The following is a 25,663-nucleotide window of genomic DNA, read 5'->3' on the forward strand; positions in this document are numbered from 1 at the left end:
CCATCCCCTCAACCTCCACCACCCTCACAGTCCGTGGAAAAATTGTCTTCCACGAAACCGGTCCCTGGTGCCAAAAAGGTTGGGGACCGCTGCAGTAAGATGTGTCTCTCTTTGTAACTGTTTTAATTTTAGTGCTGTGTAAGGTTACCTCGGTACCTTCAGAAGACACTCTAGTGCCTAAGTGGAAAATCTAGATAGTGTCCTACTCCTTCCACCAATTAAATCGGGAGTGATCTCATGCCCTTGTGCAGCTCCCATTAATTTCAATGGGATTTGCACAGGAAAATGTATCCAATGGATTGTGGGCTTGGTCAGAGCTGCGCATTTCATTTGTCACCCTTTATGGCAAACAAAACCCACAGCCTGAGGCCTTCACCTTGGTGATGGATAGAACCACGTTTTGTTACCCTTGCTGTATGTAGGGCACAGCCCTTTCACAGATTCTTTCGTGCTGGATGGCTGCCTCCAGAAGCCCTGCTTTTTCAAACATGTTTCAGGGGCAAACAGTACATCAGACACAAATCTGTGTAAAAAAGCTCTATTTTTTTTTAATTACATGCACTCTAAGGAGGCTAATTTTGAGTGGAGAAATGGTGAGTTGGGGCTTAATTACTGTTACTTTACTATTTTGTTTTATTGTTCTTTTTTGATTTTTTATTGGACTGAGAATTTTTAATTGAAAAGCAAATTATAAATCCTATAAATAAATAAATATTAAAAACTCTCCTACTGCGTACCACCCATTTTAGTTCTCAAAATCAATTCCTCAGCTGCTTTTCTCTTCTGGATCTTGGGGTGGGGGGAAATTGAGTAGAAAATTAGCAATAAAAAGGGGTTAAGCTAGGACAAGGCTCCTGTATCCTTAACAGTTGTATAGAAAAGGGAATTTCAGCAGGTGTCATTTGTATGCATGCAGCACCTGTGGAAATTCCCTCTTCAGCTGCAGGAGCCCTGCCCTCTTTTGTATCTTGTTGCATCCAGCTGCTTATCAACTCAAAATCACAGTGTTCAGAGGTGAGGCTGCTGTCAATTATTCACACGCACTGAAGCGTAATGCAGAGTTTGCACCTATAACAAAAAAGTCAGCCTTCATAAAAAAATAATAATATGGATAGTCAGTCCGTAATAGATTTCTACTTGTTATGGGCAGAGCTCCCAAAATATGAACACTTTATAAAAATTATGGAGAGGTTTGCAACCTTAGAAACCAGGTAAGCTATGGGATGGTGGGGTGTCTTGGTTGAAAATGCAAACTTTGTTTTGTTCAGGCAAATTCCTTATTTGTGTATGGATCATTATGGAGACTGTTATGAAGGCGCACACAGTCCCCAGATCACAGCAGCATAGCTGCAGGGGAAATAATTTTCCTGAAGCCATTTCCTCTTGGCTCTCATTGCATCTCATTATACACAGCCTGGCAGGTCTAGGATTCAGAGGGCTGTGTCTGCGGGGTGCCATATGACTTCTGACAGTGTTTCTCAAAACATCTAAACCCACTCCATACTTTACCCAACCAAGTAAAAGAATGCTAAAGAAGGATGTGAGTATTTTAGGACACATACCCCTCCCCCATCCCCTCTCTTTCATGACCCCACTCCCTATTGGCTCCAGTCTTACCCAACCAGTCTAGGTTAGGAGGGAGGGAAGGGGCAGAGGAAAGGTGAGAGGCTAGCATTGTCCACTTACCTGGAGCATTTGGTGAAGGAGCCACTCCATCCAATGACGGCCTGTTCCCTACAACTGAGTGTATTCTAATGGCAACTGAGTGTATACCAACCACCCAGAAGGAAACTGTATATTGCACTGATGTATTTGATTGAATCTTGAACAGGGCTGGCGCTGCCATAGAGGCAGCTCAGGCGGTGGCCTAGAGCGCCACACAAAGGAGGGCGCCGAAGCAGCTTCCGAGCGCACTGTTCCGAAGCCACTGCCACGCCCCCCAACCCCAGCGTCCTGGCTTCAAAGTCAGTGCCCGGCCAGAAGCCATTCCTGGCTTCGAAGCCAGGACACTGGGGCGGGGGGTGGCTTCGGAATGGCACACCTGACTAGAAGCCGCTCACTTGCCTAGGGCGCAAAATAGTCTGGCACCAGCCCTGATCCTGAATTACGCCTGTTATCTTATATTTGTAAGGTAACCAAGACACAAAATGACTTTTCCAACAAGGCTGATTTCTCATCATCTTGCCCCTAATTGCTAGGAAATATTCTACTCTGTTAAAAGGTATAACTACATATATCATCCCTATCACAGGAATTTCTCCTGACCATAAAGCCTTATGTTTAACAACCCTGTTGGTTGTGGGTAACAAATCTGTTAGATCTTACAGCAGGAATGAGCAATGTCCTGGTGTTGGACCCTCCAAATTACCACCCATCAGGAGATGCATCCCACCGCTGCTGGAATTGTTACTCCTGAATTTGCTACCGCAGCAAAAAAGCAGAAATTTTGCAAGGAAACTAAGTGTGTGGGGAACGCACACCTAGTTTACATGCAGAATCTCACTCCTGAGAGGTTTCTGTGAGCATAATTGTGCTTGAAAAGAAAACGTGAGCTCTTTCTGCATCAATTGCAAATAAAGCATATGCTTATCAATGCCTGGGTTTCATCACAATATACATAGAAGTGGGAAATCCTCTATTCATGATCCTCCTGTGTTTTCCCATGGCTTCGTCTTCTTTTTCCTTAACACAGAAAATCCATTAATGAGAAAAAGACAGAACAGATGTGCAAGACCTTCTAGGGACCCACTATCTGGAAACACCCTTAAATACACTGGCCTCCAGCCTAGAAGGTATCTGAAGTTAGCTTCATTCTGGCTGTCTATTTCAAATCCAGTACACATTTGTGCATAATTACACATTAACACCCAGGGACTACTAGTGCAGGAGTGAACAGGCATAGATCAAGATTTACTGGTAAGTCTCTCGGTGAATTGCAACAGATCAGCCAGCGGTTTCCAACTCCCAATCATTTAACAGTAGGAACAGGAATGCTTTTTGGGGGGTGGGTGTCCTAAATTAGGCTGCTGAAACAAAGGTAGCTGAGGCAGGGGGGAGGAACCAGGAATACATTTTTGTGTAGAAGGATCATGAACACATTCATTGAATTAAAAACTTTCCTGGGTTGAGCATGTGCTTAGAAAGGTGCTGACCCTGTTCAGACGACACAGTAAGCCATGGTGGTTAAGCATTTTGAGCTAAACATTATGGGTTAAATGTGAACCATGATTTAGTATGTCTTGTGAACTACTCCTAACCATGGTACTACATAACCATGGTTTAAACAAGCTCACTAACCATTTGCTGTAAAAGCGTTAGTGGCCTAATCATGGCTTAGCTAAGGTGACCATACGTCTGGTTCCCCCCGGACAAGTCTGGAAATGGGAGTCCAAGCCGGAGTCGGTTGGGGCTGCTGCTGCCTCTCTCTCCTTCCCCTTTCCTCCCTGCCCTGCAAGGTGCCAAAGCAGGGACAGATCGCTCTCGCTCTCTCTTTCTGATACCCCATTTCCCCCTCTTCTATTTCTCTTTCTCTCCATCCATCTAGCCCCTACCCAACCTCATTCTGCCTAGATGTGTTGAATTACAACTTCCATCAGACTGAGAAAGCATGGACAATTAGGGATGATAAGAAAATAAGAAGTGCCATGCTGGATTAGACCAAGGGTCCATCTAGTCCAGCACTCTGTTCACACAGTGGAACCAGCCATTGGCCAGGGATGAACAAACAGGACATGGTGCAACAGCACCCTCCAGCCCATGTTCCCCAGCAACTGGTGCACACAGGCTTATTGCCTCGAATACTAGAGATAGCACACAGCCAGCAGGGCTAGTAGCCATGGATAGCCTTAGCCTCCAACCCCCTTTTAAAGCCATCCAGATTGGTGGCCATCACTCCATCTTGCGGTAGTGAGTTCCATAATTTAACTATGCACTGTGTGAAGAAGTACTTCCTTTTATTTGTCCTGGATCTCCCACCACTCAGTTTCAGGGGATGACCCCGGGTTCTAGTATTTTGAGAGAGGTAGAAAAATGTCTCCCTATCCACCTTCTCCATACCATGCATAATTTTGTACACCTCTATCATGTCTCCCCTTAGCCTCCCTTTTTCCAAGCTAAACAATCCCAGTTGATGTAACCTTTCCTCGTATGGGAGATGCTCCAGCCCCTTAACCATTTTAATTACTCTCTTCTGCACTTTTTCCAGCTCTCATAGAATCATAGAATAGCAGAGTTGGAAGGGGCCTACAATGCCATTGAGTCCAAACCCCTGCTCAATGCAGGAATCCACCCTAAAGCATCCCTCTATAATTTCCTTTTTAAGGTGTGGTGACCAGAATTGTATACAGTATTCTAAGTGTGGTTGCACCATAGATTTGTATAAGGGCAATATGATACTGGCAGTTTTATTCTCAATTCTTTTTCTTATAATGCCTAACATGGAGTTTGCCTTCTTTACAGCAGCCGCACACTGGGTGGACATTTTCATCGAGCTGTCCACCACAATCCCAAGATCTCTTTCTTGTTCAGTAAGCACCAGCTCAGTTTCCATTAGGTTGAAGTTGGGTTTTTTTCACCTTACACTTACTTACATTGAACCGCATCTGCCATTTGGATGCCCACTCTCCCAGCTTGGAGAGATCCCTTTGGAGCTCTTCACAATCCCTTTGTGTTTTAACAAACTTAAATAATTTGGTGTTGTCAGCAAACTTGGCCACTTCACTGCTCACTCCTAATTCCAGATCATTTATGAACAAGTTGAAAAGCATTGGTCCCAATTGTCACAATCCCTGTGGGACCCCACTATTTACTTCCCTCCATTGGGAGAATCAACCATTTATGCCTACTCTCTGTTTTCTGTTCTTTAACCAGTTACTCATCCATAAGAGGACCTCACCTCTTATTCCATGTCTACTAAGTTTATTCAGGAGTCTTTGGTGAGGAACTTTATCAAAAGCCTTTTGGAAATCCAAGTAAATAATGTCCACCAGATCTCCCCTGCCATCACTTTGGCAGAGAGAGGGGGTGGGGGATTATTTGAGGCTGGAAATGTTGGCAGGCTGGCATAAGGCAGAGAGAGGCTGAAGGCAACCCAGATGCACCTGTAGCTTGGCCTTGAGGTTGGCTTGCCATGCAGAGTGTTTTAAGAGTGCATCAAAGTTGTGCAGGAGGAGAGGAGGTGGAGGCGGCTGGTGACAGAGGTTTTTAAAGTATTGGGCAAAAGGCGGGATATAATAATGATGATGATGATGATGATGTAAGAGTCACCAGACATGACCAAGCAATAACCTGCAATAAGCAATATCCCAAGCCATAAAGTGTGCAGCCTAGCTGGACCATTGGGAGACTTTGGGGGGGGAGAGATTGTTTGAGGCTGGAGGCTTTGGTTTGTCTGCAATGACTTAGAGTGAGAGACAACAGAGGCTGCACAGACAACTCAGAGATACCTATTGTAACTTAGCCCCATGGTGCTGGCTTGAAACGCAGGGCATTAGGAAGAGGGTCTCAGAGTCACATGTTTGTGCAGGAAGTAGACAGGAGTTCAAAGTCTGGATGTGCGAAGCGGTGCCAACACACAAGCCTGAGAAGCTAATGTATATAAGTGAGAAGTGTGAATGGGCAAAGTAGTGTTCACTGCCACAACACCCACCCTAATGTTAGAGAAGAGAAACTTGTGACAGTTATACACAAGCTTTTTAAAAAAATTGAAATTAACAAAAGCCAGCCATCCGGCCGCCCAGTAGCAAACCCTGTTAACAACAACAGCAGCTTGCAATGAGTGAAGATACAGTCAGAAAAGATATTTGAGGGAAGGGGAGAATGTAACACACAGAGTATAGCAAAAGCTTCAAAGTACAGCAAAACCCACAAAAGTAGGAGGGAGTGAAGTTAATTTCAGATACATTGAATCTCTCACTTGTTCTTTATTTCAGTGATTTTAACATTAAGATGTTATGTAGAACAGATTTGTCTTAAATGTGTGCTGCAAAATCAGACATGTGACCAAGGCTATGTTCGGGTGGGCACGCCCCCTTGGTGTTGGACACGCCCCCTTGGGGGCGACCATGTTGTCCTCCTTTTTGGTTTCCAAAATATGGTCACCCTAGTTTACCTCTTATCCCCCTTCAGGAAATTCAAGGTCCACCTGAAAGACTCTAAGTATTTTTGAATGTATAAGTCTTGTTAGAATCCACAGGGCTTTATTTTTGTTTGTTTTTTGCAGAGGATTTAAAGTTTCAAGAAAAATGTGGTAGATTTGTTTACAACTAATTTTAAAAGCATTAGAAAAAGGCATTTATGAAGCCTGAAACTGAATGAAACTGGAAATGGATGCAAGCTTTGAAACTGAAGATTTGTGTTTAAGGGCCTTAAATCTCATTGAACTCTGTGGGACTTAATTCTGAGTAAATATGCATGGCCTCTGCTTTGCCACAGTATCTCACTGGCAAGTCTCCCATTAAGGTATTTCCATTGGAGTTCTACTGAGGAAAATTCTGACCAGCAAAATATCACAACCTATGCCAATATGAGCAAGATTTCCTAAAACCTTTGCTGGGTCATCAAACTTGGGATCAGAAATTCTGAATCATGAAGAAAATTATTTCCCAACAGCGATAGTTGTTTTTAGCCATCCTCTGTGGCATGTGGTTTGGCTCACTTGCTTGGGTTAGTTGTGCCTACTTGCTCTGTAGTGCAAAGGAAAAAGTGGGTCTCTAGCTAGTACTAGAAGCTTGTTTTTTTAATAATCTATTTGACCCATAGACCTTCCTCTCCAATTTGTTTTAATTACTTGGCATGATGTAGATTTTGTAACAATTGCTGATAATTGTTCATCCTTCTTAAAAAAAAAATCTTTTTTAAAAATTAACAGGGTTGCCATTATTATTATCTCTCTTTTCTTGCTCATGGTGTTTTTTTCTAGATGATCATGATGGGCTTTGCCAAGTCATGCTGTCTTTTTCTGATTCAGAAATTCCCTGACGATTGAATATGTTTTAAGTATGACTGCTTTCTGGATGTTGGTGTGGATGTATTTTGGTAGGTCTAGTTTCTGAAGGTTTTCTGTAAAAAAATATTGATGTGATGCTGGTGACTGATGTGACTAACAGAATTGTAACTTTTTCTTGTTTCGACAGTTCTTTGATTTCCATAGCCAGTGGTGTATATTTCTCTCTCTCTTTTCTTCTTCCTTTTCTGCAACATTTTTGTCATTAGTTATTGCTATGTCAATGAGGTAGTTGTGTTTTTTCTTTTTTCTTTATGACTGTTATGTCTGGTTATTTGCAAAGTATTGTCTTGTCCCAGAATTGTTCTGTCCCAGCATAGTGTAGCTTGGTTTGACTTGTTTGAGTGTGTCTGGATCTCCTAGGCTCTGAAACCATCTTTCTTCAGCACACCTGCTGGTTTCATGATCCAGGAGGCCAGGTTCTGTGAGTGCATAGCTGTCCTTGACAGGAGGGGCTTGCACTTGCTAGAGTAAGGTGAACAGATGTGAAGAGGCTGTAATCCTATATTCATTTATCTGGGAGTAAGCTTTATTGAAATCAATGGGATTTGTTTCTGTCATTTTTTTGGGCTGTTTTCTTTGGGTCCCTAATTGGGATTTCTGTTATCTGCTGGAGGAGATTCATCAGCTAAGACAGCCATAAAGACTAATATCTTCCGGCAGGCCTATCCAGATGAATTTTAAACCTAAGAGTTTTAAGATGTTGTGATTGTTAAATGTTAAGAAAGGTGAGACTATGGCCTTTGCAGTCAGAAAAGATATTTGAGGAAAAGTGAGACCGTATCACACAAAGTATAGCAAAAGCTTCAAAGTACAGCAAAAGCTACAAAAGTAGGAGTGAGTGAAGTTAATTTTGGATACATTGAATGTCTCACTTGTTCTTTATTTCAGTGATTTTAACATTAAGATGTTATGTAGAACAGATTTGTGTTAATTGTGTACTGTGAAATCAGACATGTGACCAAGTTGGGGGCTGGGCATGTTGGTGGGCACGCCCCCTTAGGGGTGGCTATTTTGTCCTTTTTGGTTTCCAAAATATGGTCACCGTAGGCTTATTAGCCTGTTGTCATGTAGCAAGGCAAAGGCAAAGGCAGGGCCATGAGGCTGGGAAAGATGAAGGCAGGAATTGGTGTCTGATTGGTGCAGCAAGACTTTTTAAAGTGTTGGCCCATGACACTCTGGAACTTTCACCCACTGGAAATTAAGTCCTTGACCATTGTCATTGGCTCACATCTAGCGCTCAGCAGTTTCATGGCTTCTGTTGGACTCTCTGGAGTATTCATACAATCCTAGGGTTGGAAAAGACAAGTATCAATTTCACATACTATACACCTATGACATAGGAAATTCTCTTTTTCAGCCCCTGCCCTATAACTTTCCAGAACTCAGAGTGTCATGGGTAAAGAGCAGCCAAATGCGCAACAAATCAGAGAACTCCAAGTGGCTCAAGAAGTAGCCATTTGCGAGTGCTACGTTTTCCCAGGCTGACTTTGGGAGTGCCACAGAGTCACCAGCTATTGTGACAGAAGGGAGATTCGTTCCTATTCCCTTCCAGACCCTGAAAAAGACTTCCCTAACGAAAGGCTAAAAGTGGAAAGCCTTTACCTAGGCCTTTTACCCTGATAATACAAGAAGAGATATGCCAGTTCAGAATGTAAATGGGAAACATTTTTAAATGCCATTGATCACGGAAACACCAAAATAAACTTAATAATAACTCAGGAAGTTGCTGAATTGTGTAGGATGAGAGAGCAAGCGAAGGTCTTTTTTTTTTTGGCTGGGGAAGTACCTGTGTCAAAGTTATGGGAAAGAGGAGTGTGGGAAGGGGACACCTGCCTCTCAACCATGTCTGTGACCACATATTGCTGCATCCCTCTTTTGGGGCAGCTGTTATAGAGAACCCAGAGATCCATGATTCTTGAGGAGGGACCTGGAATTTAGCAAAGCTAAATTGGAAATATCTTTACTGTGTGTTGGGGTATTGCTTTAAGGGGAGAGGTCCCCAGCTTTTGCAATGGTTATGACTTATTGGACCTGTTCACACGATACGCTAAATCATGGTTTTGCAGCAAATGGTTAGTGAGTGTGTTTAAATCATGTTTATATAGCCACCATATTTAGGAGTGGTTCACATGGCATGCTAAATCATGGTTCATGCAACACGCTAAGCCATAGTGACCCTGTTGAGACAGTATGCGAAGCCACGGTGGTTAAGCATTTTGAACTAAACGTTATGGCTGAGCATGTCATGTGAACCATCCCAAACCATGGTGGCTACATAGAATCATAGAATCATAGAATAGCAGAGTTGGAAGGGGCCTACAAGGCCATCGAGTCCATGTGTCCCTAGTACACTAATTCTCAGACGCTCATATCAGCCATGCTAGTGAGGCATGTACAGAGGATTTCCAAGGAAGACTCAAGCTCTTTCTTGGGATCTTTCTACTCTTCCCTTTACAGCCTCTAAGGCAATTTTATAGAATCATAGAATCATAGAATCATAGAATAGCAGAGTTGGAAGGGGCCTACAAGGCCATAGAGTCCAACCCCCTGCTCAAGGCAGGAATCTACCCTAAAGTATCCCTGACAGATGGTTGTCCAGCTGCCTCTTGAAGGCCTCTAGTGTGGGAGAGCCCACCACCTCCCTAGGTAACTAATTCCATTGTCGTACTGCTCTGTCCAGCTGGAATCTGGCTTCCTTTAACTTGAGTCCATTATTCCATGTCCTGCACTCTGGGAGGATCGAGAAGAGATCCTGACCCTCCTCTGTGTGACAACCTTTCAAGTCTTTGAAGAGTGCTCTCATGTCTCCCCTCAATCTTCTCTTCTCCAGGCTAAACATGCCCAGTTCTTTCAGTCTCTCTTCACAGGGCTTTGTTTCCAGACCCCTGATCATCCTGGTAGCCCTCCTCTGAACACGCTCCAGCTTGGCTGCGTCAAGCTGGAGCGTGTTCAGCTTGACTGCAGTTTAAGCGCACTCACTAACGATTTGCTGCGAAAAGGTTAGTGGCCTAACCATGCTTAGCATGTCATCTGAACAGGACCAACGTTTAGCTCAAAATGCTTAACCACCATGGCTTAGCATGTCATCTGAACAGGGTCAGTGATTTGTGTGTGTGTGGGGGGGGGGTGTGATACTGATTTTATCCTAGTTCATTAGAAGGGTTCTTTTGAAAAGTAATATAGGTTTGTAAGGAAGTTGGGGTGGCTCCTCTTAAGGAGAAGGAGCAAACAAAGATAAATGCAAAGCTCTGTGCATGATAAACTGGGTGAATCATGATAACCTAGATGGATAAGGAGCATAATCAAGGAGAGGAAGCCTTGGGAGAAGAGATAATTAATGCAGCACGGAGTAAGGACAGATTACCATCGTTGTGAGAGAAAACTCAGATTAGGCCTTTTTTTAAAAAAAAGTCATCTCTAGAAATGCATTATGGGGAGGGACTGAGAGGGCCTTGCTTTTGGAAGGTCCAATGTTCAATACCTGGTGTTTCATTAAAAAAAGATCTCAGGGCTAAATTAGATATTATGTAGGACAGCCTTCCCAACATGGTACCTGCCAGATTTTTGGACTTCAACTCCTATCAGCCCCAGTCAGCATGGCCAAAATATCTGGAGGACACCAGGCTGGGGAAGGTTGACGCAGGAGATCCATTCGGATGTCCACAAGTTTTTCTTTTTAGTTAAAAGCAGCTATGGCCAAAGGGGCACAGGGGCACAGGGAGGAGATGGGAAATTGTCCTCCCCTAAAACCTTCTAAGAACATGAGCCCTGCTGGATCAGACTAAGGGTCCATCTAGTCCAGCGCTCTGTTCACACAGTGGCCAACCAGCTGTCAACCAGGACCCCACAAGCAAGACATGGGTGTAACAGCACCTTTGCTCCCATGTTCCCCATCAACTGGTGTATATAGGATTACTACCTCTGATACTCAAGGTAGCTCACAACCATCAGGGATAGTAGCCATTGATAGCCTCTTCCACCACAAATTTATCCTACCCCCTTTTAAAGCCATCCAAATTGGTGGCCATCACTACATCTTGTGGTAAAGAATTCCATAGTTTAACTATGTGGTGTATGAAGAAATACTTCCTTTTATCTGTGCTGAACCTCCCACCAATCAGCTTCATGGGATGACCCCGGGTTCAAGTATTATGAGAGAGGGAGAAAAATGTAGTAGCTACTAAGGGGGGAAAGTCAGGTAAAATACAAGTATGTATCTGTTTGTCCCACAGTGTCTTGGGATTTTCATTTGGTATGTGTGTGAGAAAATTAAACCCTCTTTCCCCAGCCCTGCAGAGTGCACCTACTCTGGTCCAAATCTCTCTCTCTCTCTCTCTCACACACACACACACACACACATACACACACACACACACACACACACTGACTGCTTCTTTCCGGGGGGGAGATATTGGGAGATCCTATCACAAAGTGTCCATGTCACATCTAATTTGGTCCATAGCTGCCAGTCAGAGAAGACTGCACCAGGCTACATGGTCCAATGGTCCAGCCCAGTATTCTTTCCAGGTGGAGAGCTCCACCAATCAAAAGGCATTGTGCAGCTATTCTACTCTTCCCTCCATAACAGATCTTCTGTGGTAAGAAAACACACACACACACACACACACACACACACACACACACACACACCCCAGAAGGCACAGTGGGAAAACACAGGAGGGTTAGAAATGGAAGACTCCCATAAAATTCTGTGAATGAGGCAAGGTGATAGCACAGCAAAAGCCTCGTCTGGAAGTACCCTAAAACAGTTTCCTATATGATCCTTCAAGTCGGTGGCTAACCCCCGATCTTACATTTTAGGGGAAATCATTGAGTCCGTTGTGGCAGTACAATTTCAGACGTTCCTGGATGACATCATTTCCTGACTCTTTTCACTCCTGGTGCCCATTTGGGTTTGGGTCAGTTACTCCGTAACTGGGGTGAATGGAAGGAGTACCACCATGTTGATCTTGTCGGACTTCTCAAAAGGCTTCTACACAATGGATCATATAACTGATATTGCAATATCTGGCAGGTAGTTTAGGGAAAACCCAAGAATGAGTTAGCTCTTTCCTAAACAGTCAGCTTATATTCAAAGATGCCGTGGAAATAGCCAGCAGTTGTGGAGTCTGGTCTGTGGTATACCTCAGGATTTTATTCTATCACCAGTGTGTTTAATTGTTAGAGGAAGTTGTTGTGAGTGATTGGGAGTGAAGTGTTTGGTTCTCATTTTGTTTTTCCACCTCTTTTGGAGCAGTGTTGATGGCCCTAAGCCAACATCTTGCATCTGTAGCCAAGTGGATGTGGTTTAAGAGACTGAAACTGAGGAACACACTACTGGTGTGCAAGCCAAAAGTTGCACCCCAGCAATCTCTGAGCATTGCAAAGGATCCTGGGATATAACCTCTCAACTCTCGAGGTGTAGACGCTCCCTGTCTTCAACATGAATCCCACCCACCCATCCTCTGCCTCAAAATATTTTTAGATTGTACCCAACTGCAGCCTCTTGTGCAGTGCATATCTTAGCATGTTTACTCAGAAGTAAATCCCACCAAGTTCAATGGGACTTATTTCCCCCTAAGGAATTACAGCCCTGGCCACTTCTTTTCATCAGTTCTCCATTTGGGTAGCTATTCTGCTTTACACCTGCTCCAGTTTAAATTACTCCCCCTTACATATTGCTATTGGCCCTCGGATTTACGACAGCGGGACTGCTTCTCATTTAAATTTAACCTGAATTTTAGCTGGTTCGAATGTAGGCAACGAGCATCACACTGTTCTGAGCACATTTGGGAAAGTGAGGCTGGGTTTTGTATATAAGATGTATCTTTGGGATTTGGGCAGGGATCTGAGAACTGCTGAGGACGGGGATGATGAAGAGCGGATGATGAAAAGAGCTGACTTTGCAAGGGTTTGTTTGGGGTGGAGGAGAGGGACCGTAGAGGCAAGGCGGATGAGCGCCCTGAGGTTGACTGCTGCTGCTACCACCACTGCTGCTTGCCAGACCACAGCCATGTGGAGCAGCTATGAGGGGAGCTTGCTACACACGGGTTACTCCAGCTAAAGTGTGCTGCCCCTTTAAGAGACTGGTCAAGGAATCCTAGCTCAGAGATGGAGAGGGAGAGAGAGAGAGGGAGGGAGCTAGAGAGAAAATCAATTGGTTTAGGAGTGGACTTGATATTGCACACATTCACTACAAAGGAGAGACGAGTAAATCTATAAATTCTATATGCGCATATTCATCTATTCAAACCAGGATGGTGGAGAAAGGAACGAGGCAGTAGAGGAGGAAGCGAGAGGGGGACGGAACACATCTCTTCCCTCTCACATACACGACAAACCAAAGGAGGAAAGGAACAAGGAAGTGGAGAAGAAGCCAGAGGGCACTGTTGCTGCCCATTCCCCCTTTGTTTTACTAAGCTCTATCTGCAAAGCTCCCAAAGAATTCAAACTGAAAACAGTGGGCACGAAGGGAAGAGGCAGCCAATAGGTGGGAAGGTGGGAAATTGACCAATCAGATTGCCCTACCTTCGAAGCTCTGCCCACATGTCCAAATGCGATTTAACTCCCCCAACGACACATAACCATAATGCGATGCAAACTTGGATGTTGACCTAGAAGTTGCGGTAAATCCCAACTGCGAATATGTGCATTATAGTGGTTAAAAGCTGACACTGCAGCGAATGGATGGCTGCGTCATGTGTCATAAAATGGGAATCTGCGCATTTACTTCGGTGTAAATAGGGTGACCATATGACCAGATTTGCCCGGATTTGCCCAGGTTTTTGATGGCAAATCCAGGAGGGGGAGGGGAAATCAGGATTTTTTTTCAAAAATCAGCTCTAATGGGAATTAACAAAAATGCTTATAACTCCGTCATTTTTTAAGATAGACATGAAACTTGGCACAATGGTAGCTCTTAGGAAGGGCTTTAGTCATACCAAATTTGAAACAGATTTGTTCATCCATTGATTTTTTAGGAATTTTTTTAAAATTGAGGTTTTAAAATTATTACTTTTAAAATCATCATTTTTAAAGTTAAAGAGATGAAACTTTGTACCATGATAGGATTTAGGTAGAGCTTTAGCCACACCAAATTTGAAACAGATCCGTTCATCCATTGATTTTTTAAGGGATTTTTTAAAAATTGAGGTTTTAACATTTTTTTAAATCGTCATTTTTAAAGATAAAGAGATGAAACTTTGTACCATGATAGGATTTATGTAGAGCTTTAGCCACACCAAATTTGAAACAGATCCGTTCATCCATTGATTTTTTTAGGAATTTTTTTAAAATGAGGCTTTAAAATTATTTTTTAAACTGTAATTTTTAAAGATAAAGAGCTGAAAGTTGGCACCATTATAGCTTTTAGGTAGAGCTTTAGCCATACCAAATTTGAAACAGATCTGGGGCCAGTAGCAAATCCTATTAACAACAACAGCAGCTTGCAATGAGTGAAGATACAGTCAGAAAAGATATTTGAGGGAAGGGGAGAATGTAACACACAGAGTAGAGCAAAAGCTTCAAAGTACAGCAAAACCTACAAAAGTAGGAGTGAGTGAAGTTAATTTCAGATACATTGAATCTCTCACTTGTTCTTTATTTCAGTGATTTTAACATTAAGTTGTTATGTAGAACAGATTTGTCTTAAATGTGTGCTGTAAAATCAGACATGTGACCAAGGCTATGTTCGGGTGGGCACGCCCCCTTGGTACTGAACATGCCCCCTTGGGGGCGACCATGTTGTCCTCCTTTTTGGTTTCCAAAATATGGTCACCCTAGTGTAAAGAGCCCATGTAGATGTGCCCCAGGTGACAAAAATGAGAGTTTTTCAAATATGTCCCTTGACTAGACTTTATACAACTGTATGAATACTTTCCGTTCTCTACTGAAAATGTCACCCCTAATATTTCATCCTCAAGTGCCTTTGCTTGCTTTGTACCTGGATATGTATAGTGGTTCCACAGTAATCTTATAATTGGCCAAGATCCCAGGCCTCTTCCCAGAGTTTGTGCCAAGATTATTATTATTTATTGCATTTGTATATCGCCCCATAACCAAAGCTCTCTGGGCGGTTCGCATAAGATAAAAACACTTAAAAACAATATACAGTGATTTAAAAAAAAAACACAAAAACAAGCAAAATACACATACATTTAAAACCAGTATAACAACTTTAAAAATGTTGAGCCAAAAACAAACCCAGATTATTTCTAGCTTGAGGACCGCAATGACCTGTGCAGCACCAGCACAAACTCTCCTGCCGCCTAAGTCAGGAGAGCACTCATGTACCGCTGTGCCCGCCATTGCTGCCTCCATCTTTCTTTCCCTGCCCACCTGCCGGCCACATTGATCTCCCAGCACCGCGCTACCCAGCCCAACCTATTCACCACTTTGGTGCAGGGTTGAATCTCCCACCCATTGCCATTCTCTGGAGAGCTTTGTTGGCCAGAAAAGAGAGCCGCCTAGGCCCAGGCCCTTCTTCAGGTATCTGGCTCTGAGGGGTCCTTCTTCAAAGCCAGGCCTTGTGGGATTGGTATCCCTGGACATCGCCTTTATTTATTTATTTATTTATTTATTTAGAATATTTATATACCGCTCCCCATTGAAAAATTTCGGAGCGGTGTACAAGGTAAAATGAAAATAAAAACAGAATAAAACAGTTGAAACAAAATTTAAAAAGAAGCAAAAATCAGAAAACCAAGGCTGCATGTTAAAGAAAGGCTTCTTGGAATAAAGATGTTTTCAGGAGGCGCCGAAAGGAGTACAAGGTCGGAGCCTGCCTGACCTCCAGAGGCAGGGAGTTCCACAGGAGGGGGGCCACCACGCTGAAGGCTCTTCCCCTGGTGGATTCCAATCGGAGGATGGATCTATGTGGAACCACCAGGAGCATGCCCTCGGATGACCTCAGTGACTGGGCAGGTTGGTAGGGGAGAAGGCGCTCTCTCAGGTATCCTGGTCCCAAGTTGTTTAGGGCTTTGTACACAAGTACAAGAACCTTCAACCTGGCCCGGTAGCGAATAGGAAGCCAGTGCTTTTTTTTCGTGGGTGGCTGGGTGGGTGAAAGTAGCTCACCTTGCCTAGGTCGCAAAATAGTCTGGCACCGGCCCTGACCTGACCTCATAGTCAGCGTGGGGCAACAGGAGGTAGGGCCAAGTTTACTCTACCCTGCCAGTGCCGTTAGCCTCTCTGGTGGAAGGGAGGGCAGATGATGGATGGAAGAAGAACCCCCCCCCCAACTCCTTCCCATTCCTGAAGCTGTTGCTGCTCTGATGGGAGGAGCAAGGGGCACAGCCAGGTCAGTTTCTCTGTTTGGGCAGTAGGGGTATGTGGTGTGTGAATTATAAAGATTATAAAGAAGTCAATCTGTAAACACCTTGAAATCAATGCAGTGATTACTAGAAGCCAACATGGATTTGTCAAGAACAAGTCCTGTCAGACAAATTTGATCTCATTTTTTGATAGGATAACCTCCCTTGTGGACTGTGGGAATGCTGTGGATGTCATATATCTTGACTTCAGCAAAGCTTTTGACAAAGTGCCCCATGACATTCTGATTAACAAACTAGCTAAAAGTGGGCTAGATGGAACAACTATTAGGTGGATTCACAGTTGGCTACAGAATAGGACTCAAAGAGTACTTATCAATGGAACCTTCTCAAACTGGGGAGAGGCAACGAGTGGGGTGCCGCAGGGCTCAGTCCTGGGCCCAGTACTCTTCAACATTTTTATTAATGATTTGGACGAGGAGGTGCAGGGAACGCTTATCAAATTTGCAGATGACACAAAATTGGGTGGGATAGCTAATACCCTGGAAGACAGAAACAAACTTCAAAGTGATCTTGATAGGCTGGAGTGCTGGGCTGAAAACAACAGGATGAAATTTAATAGGGATAATTGCCAAGTTCTACATTTAGGGAATAGAAACCAAATGCACAGTTACAAGATGGGGGATACTTGGCTCAGCAATACTACAAACAAGCAGGATCTTGGAATTGTTGTAGATCACAAGCTGAATAGGAGCCAACAGTGCGATATGGCTGCAAGAAAGGCAAATGCTATTTTGGGCTGCATTAATAGAAGTATAGCTTCCAAATCACGTGAGGTACTGGTTCCTCTCTATTCGGCCCTGGTTAGGCCTCATCTAGAGTCTTGCGTCCAGCTCTGGGCTCCACAATTCAAGAAGGACGCAGACAAGCTGTAGCGTGTTCAGAGAAGGGCGACCAGGATGATCAGGGGCCTGGAAACAAAGCCCTATGAAGAGAGACTGAAAGAACTGGGCATGTTTAGCCTGGAGAAGAGAAGATTGAGGGGAGACATGATAGCACTCTTCAAATCCTTAAAAGGTTATCACACAGAGGAGGGCCAGGATGTCTTCTTGATCCTCCCAGAGTGCAGGACACGGAATAACGGGCTCAAGTTAAAGGAAGCCAGATTCCAGCTGGACATCAGGAAAAACTTCCTGACTGTTAGAGCAGTGCGACGGTGGAATCAGTTCCCTAGGGAGGTTGTGGGCTCTCCCACACTAGAGGCCTTCAAGAGGCAGCTGGACAACCATCTGTCAGGGATGCTTTAGAGTGGATTCCTGCATTGAGCAGGGGGTTGGACTCGATGGCCTTGTAGGCCCCTTCCAACTCTGCTATTCTATGATTCTATGATTCTATGAATGTCTGGGGTGTGGTGAGTGGGGCTGAGGAAAGAACAGGAATTTGCCCCCCTGCCCCCCACCTGTCAAGCTTTGTGGGTCGTGTGATGACGAGATGCTGCAGTGCAGTTGAGAAATGTGGTGACTGTAATGCACTAAACACGTACCATCGCCAACAATGCCGCTCAGCATTATTTTTGCAGGAAGTAAGCACATTGGGGAAACACAGATGTATGCTCCCATCCACATTGGATGGGGAAGTCAGTTGTGCATGTGACAGGGTTGATTCTTTATGGTTGGCTTCCTGAGTTCACGTATGCACGTATGTTGTTGTCTTTCAAACTTTTCTTCCTGCTTTGCAGCTGACTGATGTGGAAGTGCCAGAATGTGCAAGGGCAATCCATCTCCAAGTACCCATTCATATATTAAAAAGCCAGTTTCGGAGTTTCATTGACTTCTGCTTTTGGTTCCAAGAAATGCATCACAGTGGGGAAGAATGCAAATGGGGAATATGCAGCACTTCCTAAAAGGTCTATGTGACATACAGACCCCCTCCACTGATTTCCTGTCTATCATAATGATGGGGATTTTGCTAGCATCTGTCTCTTTATAACAAGGATGAGGAACATGTGGCCCTCCAGATGTTGTTGGACTGCAACCCCCACCACCCATTACCATTTCCTACACTGGCTAGAGCTGGTGGAATCTGCAGCCCAACATCAGGAGGACCACAGTTCCCCACCCATGGTTTATAATGACCACATCTGGACCCCAACATCCTCTCTCTTTTTTTGTCACAGTCTCCCAATATTTCATCACAGACTAAAACTGGCCTATGGGCCAGAGGTTTCCCATGCCTGCTATACACGTAGGTTTGGAGGTGTGTCAACCAGTTCTGGATGGGGCTACACTCCCCCTGAAAGACTGTGTTTGCAGTTTGGGGGTGCTTGTGGATCCATCACTCCAAATGACAGCCCAGATAGATGTGACGGCCAGGAGTGCCTACTATCAACTTCGGCTGATACGCCAGCTGCGCCCCTTCCTAGAGTCGGAAGACCTAAAGACAGTAGTGCACGCACTGGTAACCTCAAGGCTTGACTTCTGCAATGGCTCTACATAGGGCTACCATTGTACCTAGTTCAGAAACTTCAACTAGTTCAAAATATGGCAGCCAGGTTGGTCATCAGTACATCTAGGGGTGAGCATATTACCCCAACATTAAAATCACTCCACTGGCTGCCAATTAGTTTCCGGGCAAAGTACAAAGTGTTGGCCATTACTTTTAAAGCCCTAAATGGTTTGGGTCCAGGTTACCTGCGGGGTCGCCTTCTCCCATACAGTCCGCCCCGCACACTCAGGTCCTCTGGCGTGAACTTACTTCAGTCAGCTAAAACTAGGCTGACGTCAGTTTCCCAGAGGACCTTTTCTTCTGTCACCCCCTGATTGTGGAACAGCCTGCCAGAGGAGATTCGTAAAATTAACTCTGTGTGTGATTTTAAGGCAGCTTTAAAGACTAGCCTTTTCCGGCAAGCCTATCCAGATCAATGTTAAATCAAGAATTTTTAAGATGTATTGATTCCTGTTCTAATGTTGTTCCCCGCCTCGATCCAAAGGGAGAGGCTGGTAAGAAATAAATATATTATTATTATTATTATTCTACCACCTCAAAAAGATAGGTTGAACTGAGCAGAACCTGAATTGTATTACAGTCCTCTATGGCTCTGTATGTTCATCTAGAAATTCACAAATGTTCGAGGCCGTTTTATGTCGCCTGTTTTAAACTTCGTTGTATCTCAGTTTGCACTGCAGGTTTGAAATGTGCAACAGATATTTGAAACATAGAAAGCAATATAGAAGAAAATCTGGGGGTACTTTGCTACAAAAAAGAAAAAAGAAAAGAAAATGGGTGGTGGTGGTGGTGGTCAGCATAGTTGAGTCTGCTATAAACCAGAACCACTTCTAAGCAGTTTGACTGAAAGTTAGGGAGAACCAGGGGGGATTCCACACGTCGCACTGAGGGTGCTTCCATGCGCCCCCAGTGCGACCCCAAAGCGATCGTGTAGCTTGCCTGGCGAAGAGACGAGGAAGAGGTGTCTTTGCCGCCGCTGCCGCCACCGCCACCCACCTCCCTCCTCGCCGGCCGGGTCGGAGAGCTCGGCGGAAGCCGAGCTCTCCGACCCGGCGGGCGAGGAGGGAGGTGGGTGGCGGCGGCGGCGGTGGCGGCAAGGATGCCTCTTCCTCGTCTCTTCTCCTATTTGGCAAAGTTGAGCTGCCTAGAGGCGTCGTTGCTTGTGTGATCCTCCCCACCTTATGCCCCTTCTTTGTCTTTCCCATTCCAGTTCCTGTGTCTCAAGAATATCCGAACCTTCCTCACCACCTGCTGTGAGAAGTTTGGTCTGCGCAAGAGTGATCTCTTCGAGGTCTTTGACCTGTTCGATGTGAAGGATTTTGCAAAGGTCTGATTACTTCCTCTGTCTTTTTCCCAAAAGCACGTCTTTCACAGGCGCAGTGTGGTAGTCATTTGACTCCTGAGTTTTTGCACCAATGCGAAGAAGCGCTTAAGGTCCTTGGTGAAAGCTTCTCTTTTGGGACACCCAAAGCAAAATATCTTTGAGGGGCCCAGATAATATCTTCTCTTTGGCACATCAGGGGGGAGTCCACACGCCGTTCCGAAGGCGCCCCGAAGCCCCTTGAGGGCGCCCCGAAAACGCTCGTGTAGCACGGACCTTAATCGTCCCCAGAAGAGGCAGAGGAGGAGGAGACGTGCTTCGGCGGCGCAGACTGCGGGCGGGCTGCTCCTGGCTCCGTTTCCCTTTAGCCAGCGGGCCCTGCGAGAGCTCGCAGCAGCGGGGCTGGGTCGTGGGAGGGGAGAGAGTGGACGGGCGAGGAAAGGGGAGGGCGCCTCCCACGCCCCCGGGACCGCGCAGGGGCTGCCGCCGCCCCCCCCGCTGCTGGCAGCTCTCGCAGGGCCCGCTGGCTAAAGGGAAACGGAGCCTGGAGCAGCCCGCCCACAGTCTGCGCTGCCGAAGCACGCCTCCTCCTCCTCTTCCTCTTCTGGGGACGATTAAGGTCCGTGCTACACGAGCGTTTTCGGGGCGCCCTCAAGGGGCTTCGGGGCGCCTTCGGAACGGTGTGCGGACTCCCCCTTATTCTGTTTCTAAGAGCTATGTTTCAAAGAATGATGATTAAAAAAATAATTACAAAAAATTGAGGACATGAAGGAGGGAGGAGATGGGAAATTGATCCTGAGTAGAAGAAGAATCCAGAGAAGAGGAAGGTCAAGGAGTTATACAAGCACTGCAGCTCCAAATTTCGATCACTGCTTTACCCACTAACTCCAAGAAACCTAACCAGGCAGTGCCCACAAATGTTCACGTCTTTCTTTGCAATCATAAGAGCTAGAAACCTGCCTTTAAAAAAAGGAAAGGAAAGGTTCTTAGGATGCTGACATTCTTAGTAGTTATCAAATTATGCACCTGCACAGAATGTACACAGGTATGCAGAGTACCCAAATCTCATGTCTTTGCTGTCTTGTATGCTTCTGTAATCAAGCAGGAGAATATTCTTTCCATGGAAGTACACACAGACACTCCTTTCCAAACCAAATCCTCCCTCTGCCTCTGGCAAAATTACTTTGCTGGTCCTGTAATGCTCAACAAGTGCAGCTGGCAGGAAACAGCAGCGAAAATAATAGAAATAAGCTTATATGACAATAAGCTATATGAGCAAATGATAATTTACTTCCTTCGTCTTTGGTAACAAAAAATAAGTACCGTGTAGTGCATAGCAGACATTTGTCTGGGGAAAGAAAGCCAGGTCCAGAGGTCAAATATTGGCTGTGGAGAAAGTGCTGCACGCTCATTGCACGCCTCCCTGCTCCCCTCTCGCACATGGATACCCTCCTCCACTTCCTGGTTTGTGGTAAGCATTGTTTTCCGTGACATCTGACTCGGGCAAATTAGGAGCTCAGACACTGAGACAGTGGTGCCTGATAGGGGCAGAGAAGATGGTGCCTGGTCAGTCATGGGCAGACACTAGCAGAGTCATGACTGGTACCTGAAGGAAGAGAGGGAAGGGGCATCACGTCATAGGTGTTCTGGGAAGGAGTTCCAAGCATTTTAAGAAATGCTTTCAGACTCCTTGATGAATGTGTCTCACTAGATCTTCAAGGCAGGGGGATGCCCTAATTGTCTGTATCTCAGCCTTCCTCAGCCTGGCACCCTCCAGATACATTGGTTTGAAGGAAGGAAAGGAACCTCTCGTGCAAGCACTGAGTCATTACTGACTCTTGGAGGGACGCCAGCTTTCGTTGACATTTTCTTGGCAGGCCTTCTAGCGGGGTGGTTTGCCGTTGCCTTCCCCGGCCGTAATTACCTTCCCCCCAGCTAACTGGGTACTCATTTTACCGACCTCGGGAGGATGGAAGGCTGAGTCGACCCGAGCCGGCTGCCTGAAATCAGCTTCCGCTGGGATCGAACTCAGGCCGTGGGGAGAGTTTCAGCTGCAGAAACTGCTGCTTTACCGCTCTGCGCCCATAATCCCACAGCCAGTTTATGAGATTTGTAGTCCAAGATATATGGAGGGCACCAGGTTAGGGAACGCTGCTATATCTGAAGCCCATATTTTATCACTCCTATAAATCGTATCAGATACATAATCCAAATGCTGCCTCTGATGTCACAGAGGTTGCTGTGGCCCGTCTCTCAGATCATGTAGTGCAGACGCTCGAGGCAGCTAAATGTTTGGCGTGCTGGGCTTGGTGCAAAATTGGCCTGAATGCAGCATTGCCTAACCTCTAAGAAGGGAAGCTGGGGTTGTCCAGCAGCATGTAAACTGCTTTTCCTGACCTCCAGCTCTCATCTCAGTAGGCCAGAAAGCAAGCAAACTTTTACCCGCAACAGGATGTGAAATGCAAGAACAGAACCACACAGTCGGCTGCAGTGGGCGTACCCTAGGGAGGAAGCCTATAACACGTGCACCTTTGCTGCAGAAAGTTATCTTGAAGCCAGATGTTGCCTCCAAACTTACACACACACACACACACAACCCCCTCTCCCCCCCCCCCCACAAAATACGCCTTGGGTTAGAATGATCCAGTCTTACCAGCAGTCTTGGCTGGCTTCAGAGAAAAGCATGAAAAGAGAAATCAGTTGTAAGGCAAGTGAAAATAGATGGACAGAGAGGGAATCTACACGTCATTGTGAGGGCGCTTGCATGCGCCCCCAGTGCGCCCCCACAACGACTGTGTAGACCGAAAAAGAAGAGACGGAGGAAGAGGCGGAGGAGGAGGAGGCTGGGGAACCGGCCGCGTCCTTGCCGCCGCCGCCTCCCCGCCGGCCTCCTGCTGCCGGGGTAAGAGCCACCCGGGTCAGAGAGCTTGGCTTCCGCTTCCGCTGAGCTCTCCGACCTGGGTCGCTCTTACCCCGGCAGCAGGAGGCCGGCGGGGAGGCGGCGGCGGCAAGGACGCGGCCAGATTCCCCAGCCGCCGCCTCCTCCGTCTCTTCTGGGCTGCAGGTAGGCAGGAACACACCATCGTTTGGGGGGCATACTGGGGGCGCATGGAAGCGCCTTCAGTGCGACGTGTAGATTCCCTCTCCATCACACCTACTTTTTTATCCGGTTTTCATCCGTGGTTTCCCTCTCCATTTCCTTAGCAAGTTGAGCGCTGGGCACTTTCATATCTGTGCGTCGTTACGCTATTTCAGCTCATGTATCTTTTCACCCGTAGCGCTACTGGGCCGGTGAAATCTACCCGCCCCCGACGCCGCCTACATTCCCTTTCTCCTGCAGTTATTTTCTGCGCAAATACAATAGTACAGCAGCCTGAAGCTGCACAATTACAGTAAAACAACACATTGTACTTTCCCCTAAGATCGTATTAAACTCTGGGAAGAGAAGGGTGGGAAGCCAGGAATTAGGAGTTTGCTCCTGGGCTGAGACTGTTGCTGCCACTTGGCTTGGGAAAGGTTTTACAAGGAGGGAGGAGCGAATGTGTGCAGCAGCTCAGATACTGGGCTCGCCAGTGCCTCGTTCCATTTCTAAAATAAACCCCAAGTCTTTAACTGTGACGCTTTGCAGTTCTAGGGAGGCCCGGGGGTGGGGGGGTGAACCACCACTACACGTGTCCTGGTGCATTTTACACATTTCTTTTAAGGTGAAAATGTACCCCTGGTCATGCCTACTCAGGAGTAAGTACATAGAGTTAAATGGGACTGCCCTCCCTACCTCTTCACGGTTGAGTGGGGAACTGCCCCGCCCTCCTCTTTCGTTAGCGAGACTGCCCTTAAACACACACGCCCCCAACAAAGTATGGGATGGTCTATTAGAACGCAAGGACAGCAACACACAGGAGGTAGGAGTGCATTTATTTCGCATGGAAGGGAAAAAACCAAATTTTCCTCGCTCCAAAAACAAAAATAACATGGAGGGGAAGAGGCGAAATGAATGCAGGAAGTGGATGATGTCATGTGAGTACTGGGTGCAAAACTGCACACCAGGCATGGCAAGTGTTCGATAAATCACTGGTGTGATGGAGGGCCCATGTCTAGTTTGGCCCAGTCTCCATTGATCTTGACCTATTCAGCCAAAAAAAAATATTTCGGGTTTATAGGACTCCACAACACCTCTTTTATAAGGATTTCTCTAATTTCCACGATTTGTTTTCAGTTCGTTTTGTTAAATTCACACACACACACACACACAGAGAGAGAGTCTAGTTCGGCCCCGAAACAGTTCTTGTCTAATATTTTCTTGATTGTTTCCATGGAAGTGAGGGGGGGCTGTCTATATGTTTTAAAAGCCCTGTGGTGACTGCATAGCGGTGCTGTGTCAGTTATACAACACGGCAGCCACCGTGGGGCTTTTATGCAAAGCTGCAGATTTTAAAAGTTGGGGACTTACCCTAACTTTTTACCCTGGAGCAAGGTGAGCACGGCCCTTCTACTGTCTGACCTTGCCCTGGCATTGAGGCTGAGGCGTTCCCAGGCAGAAGACAACCCCTGATTGGTTGCCGGAAGCCCAGGCAGGGAGCAGACCTGGTGAACCAAAGAGCCGCCAGAAAGCCCATGCTACCTTCTGCGTCGGGATTAGCTGCCGCCACCCTGGAGCAGCACGAGAATGGGGTTTTCTCAAAAGCTGTGGCAACCCGGCACCGTGGAGGCTGTCTCCTGGTTTCTATAAGGAAGGGTGTAGTACGGAGTGCTTGGTTTGGGTGCAGGCAACTGAAGTTCAAATACCTGCTCAAATCATGCCTCTTTGGGGCCTTCTGCTTCTGGTTGCCTGTGTAGTACCTCTGGCCATGTCCTTGCTCTGCAGTTGCTCCAGATTTCACAAAACACCTGGATTTCAACCTTAGAATGACTCATGTTAACAACTTTCAGGCTCAAAGAGTTGTGAATTCTGAACCTTGTACATTGATGGTGCTATATAAATAAATAATAATAATAATAATAATAATAATAACCTGGGGACGTCCGTTATGGGAACTCAAAGTGCCAAAATAATGGACTGATATAGGAATGCTGATAACATGCAGGGATGATCTAGCAAAAATCAAGCATTTTTAAGTCCTGTTATTTTCAAAGGGATATATTTAAGCATGTGCTTAACTTCCTAATTTAAATGAATGAGGTTTAAAAGCCCTGAATTTTGTTTGGTATTGTTCCTGTTATGCAGTGCTTTTCTTAAATGCTTAATGCAGTTCACATACATTATCTCAGTAATCTCAGTAACGTAAGGTCTGGAAACAAAGCCCTATGAAGAGAGACTGAAAGAACTGGGCATGTTTAGCCTGGAGAAGAGAAGATTGAGGGGAGACATGAGAGCAGTCTTCAAATACTTAAAAGGTTGTCACACAGAGGAGGGCCAGGATCTCTTCTCGATCCTCTTAGAGTGCAGGACACGGAATAATGGGCTCAAGTTACAGGAAGCCAGATTCCAGCTGGACATCAGGAAAACCTGACTGTTAGAGCAGTATGACAATGGAACCAGTGACCTAGGGAGGTTGTGGGCTC

General features: G+C 45.7%; 1 protein-coding gene across 1 annotated transcript in view; it reads left to right on the forward strand.

The window, feature by feature from the left end:
- The window catches only part of VAV1 (vav guanine nucleotide exchange factor 1), a 111,508-nt gene that overhangs the window by 1,923 nt on the left and 83,922 nt on the right, over window positions 1–25,663 (forward strand). Inside the window, exon 2 of the mRNA XM_063119102.1 lies at window positions 19,991–20,107. Coding sequence (XP_062975172.1) covers window positions 19,991–20,107 — 117 coding nt within the window. The remainder of the gene's footprint in view (window positions 1–19,990; window positions 20,108–25,663) is intronic.

This window comes from Elgaria multicarinata, chromosome 3 (genome assembly GCF_023053635.1).
Source record: "Elgaria multicarinata webbii isolate HBS135686 ecotype San Diego chromosome 3, rElgMul1.1.pri, whole genome shotgun sequence".
Lineage (NCBI taxonomy): Eukaryota > Metazoa > Chordata > Lepidosauria > Squamata > Anguidae > Elgaria > Elgaria multicarinata.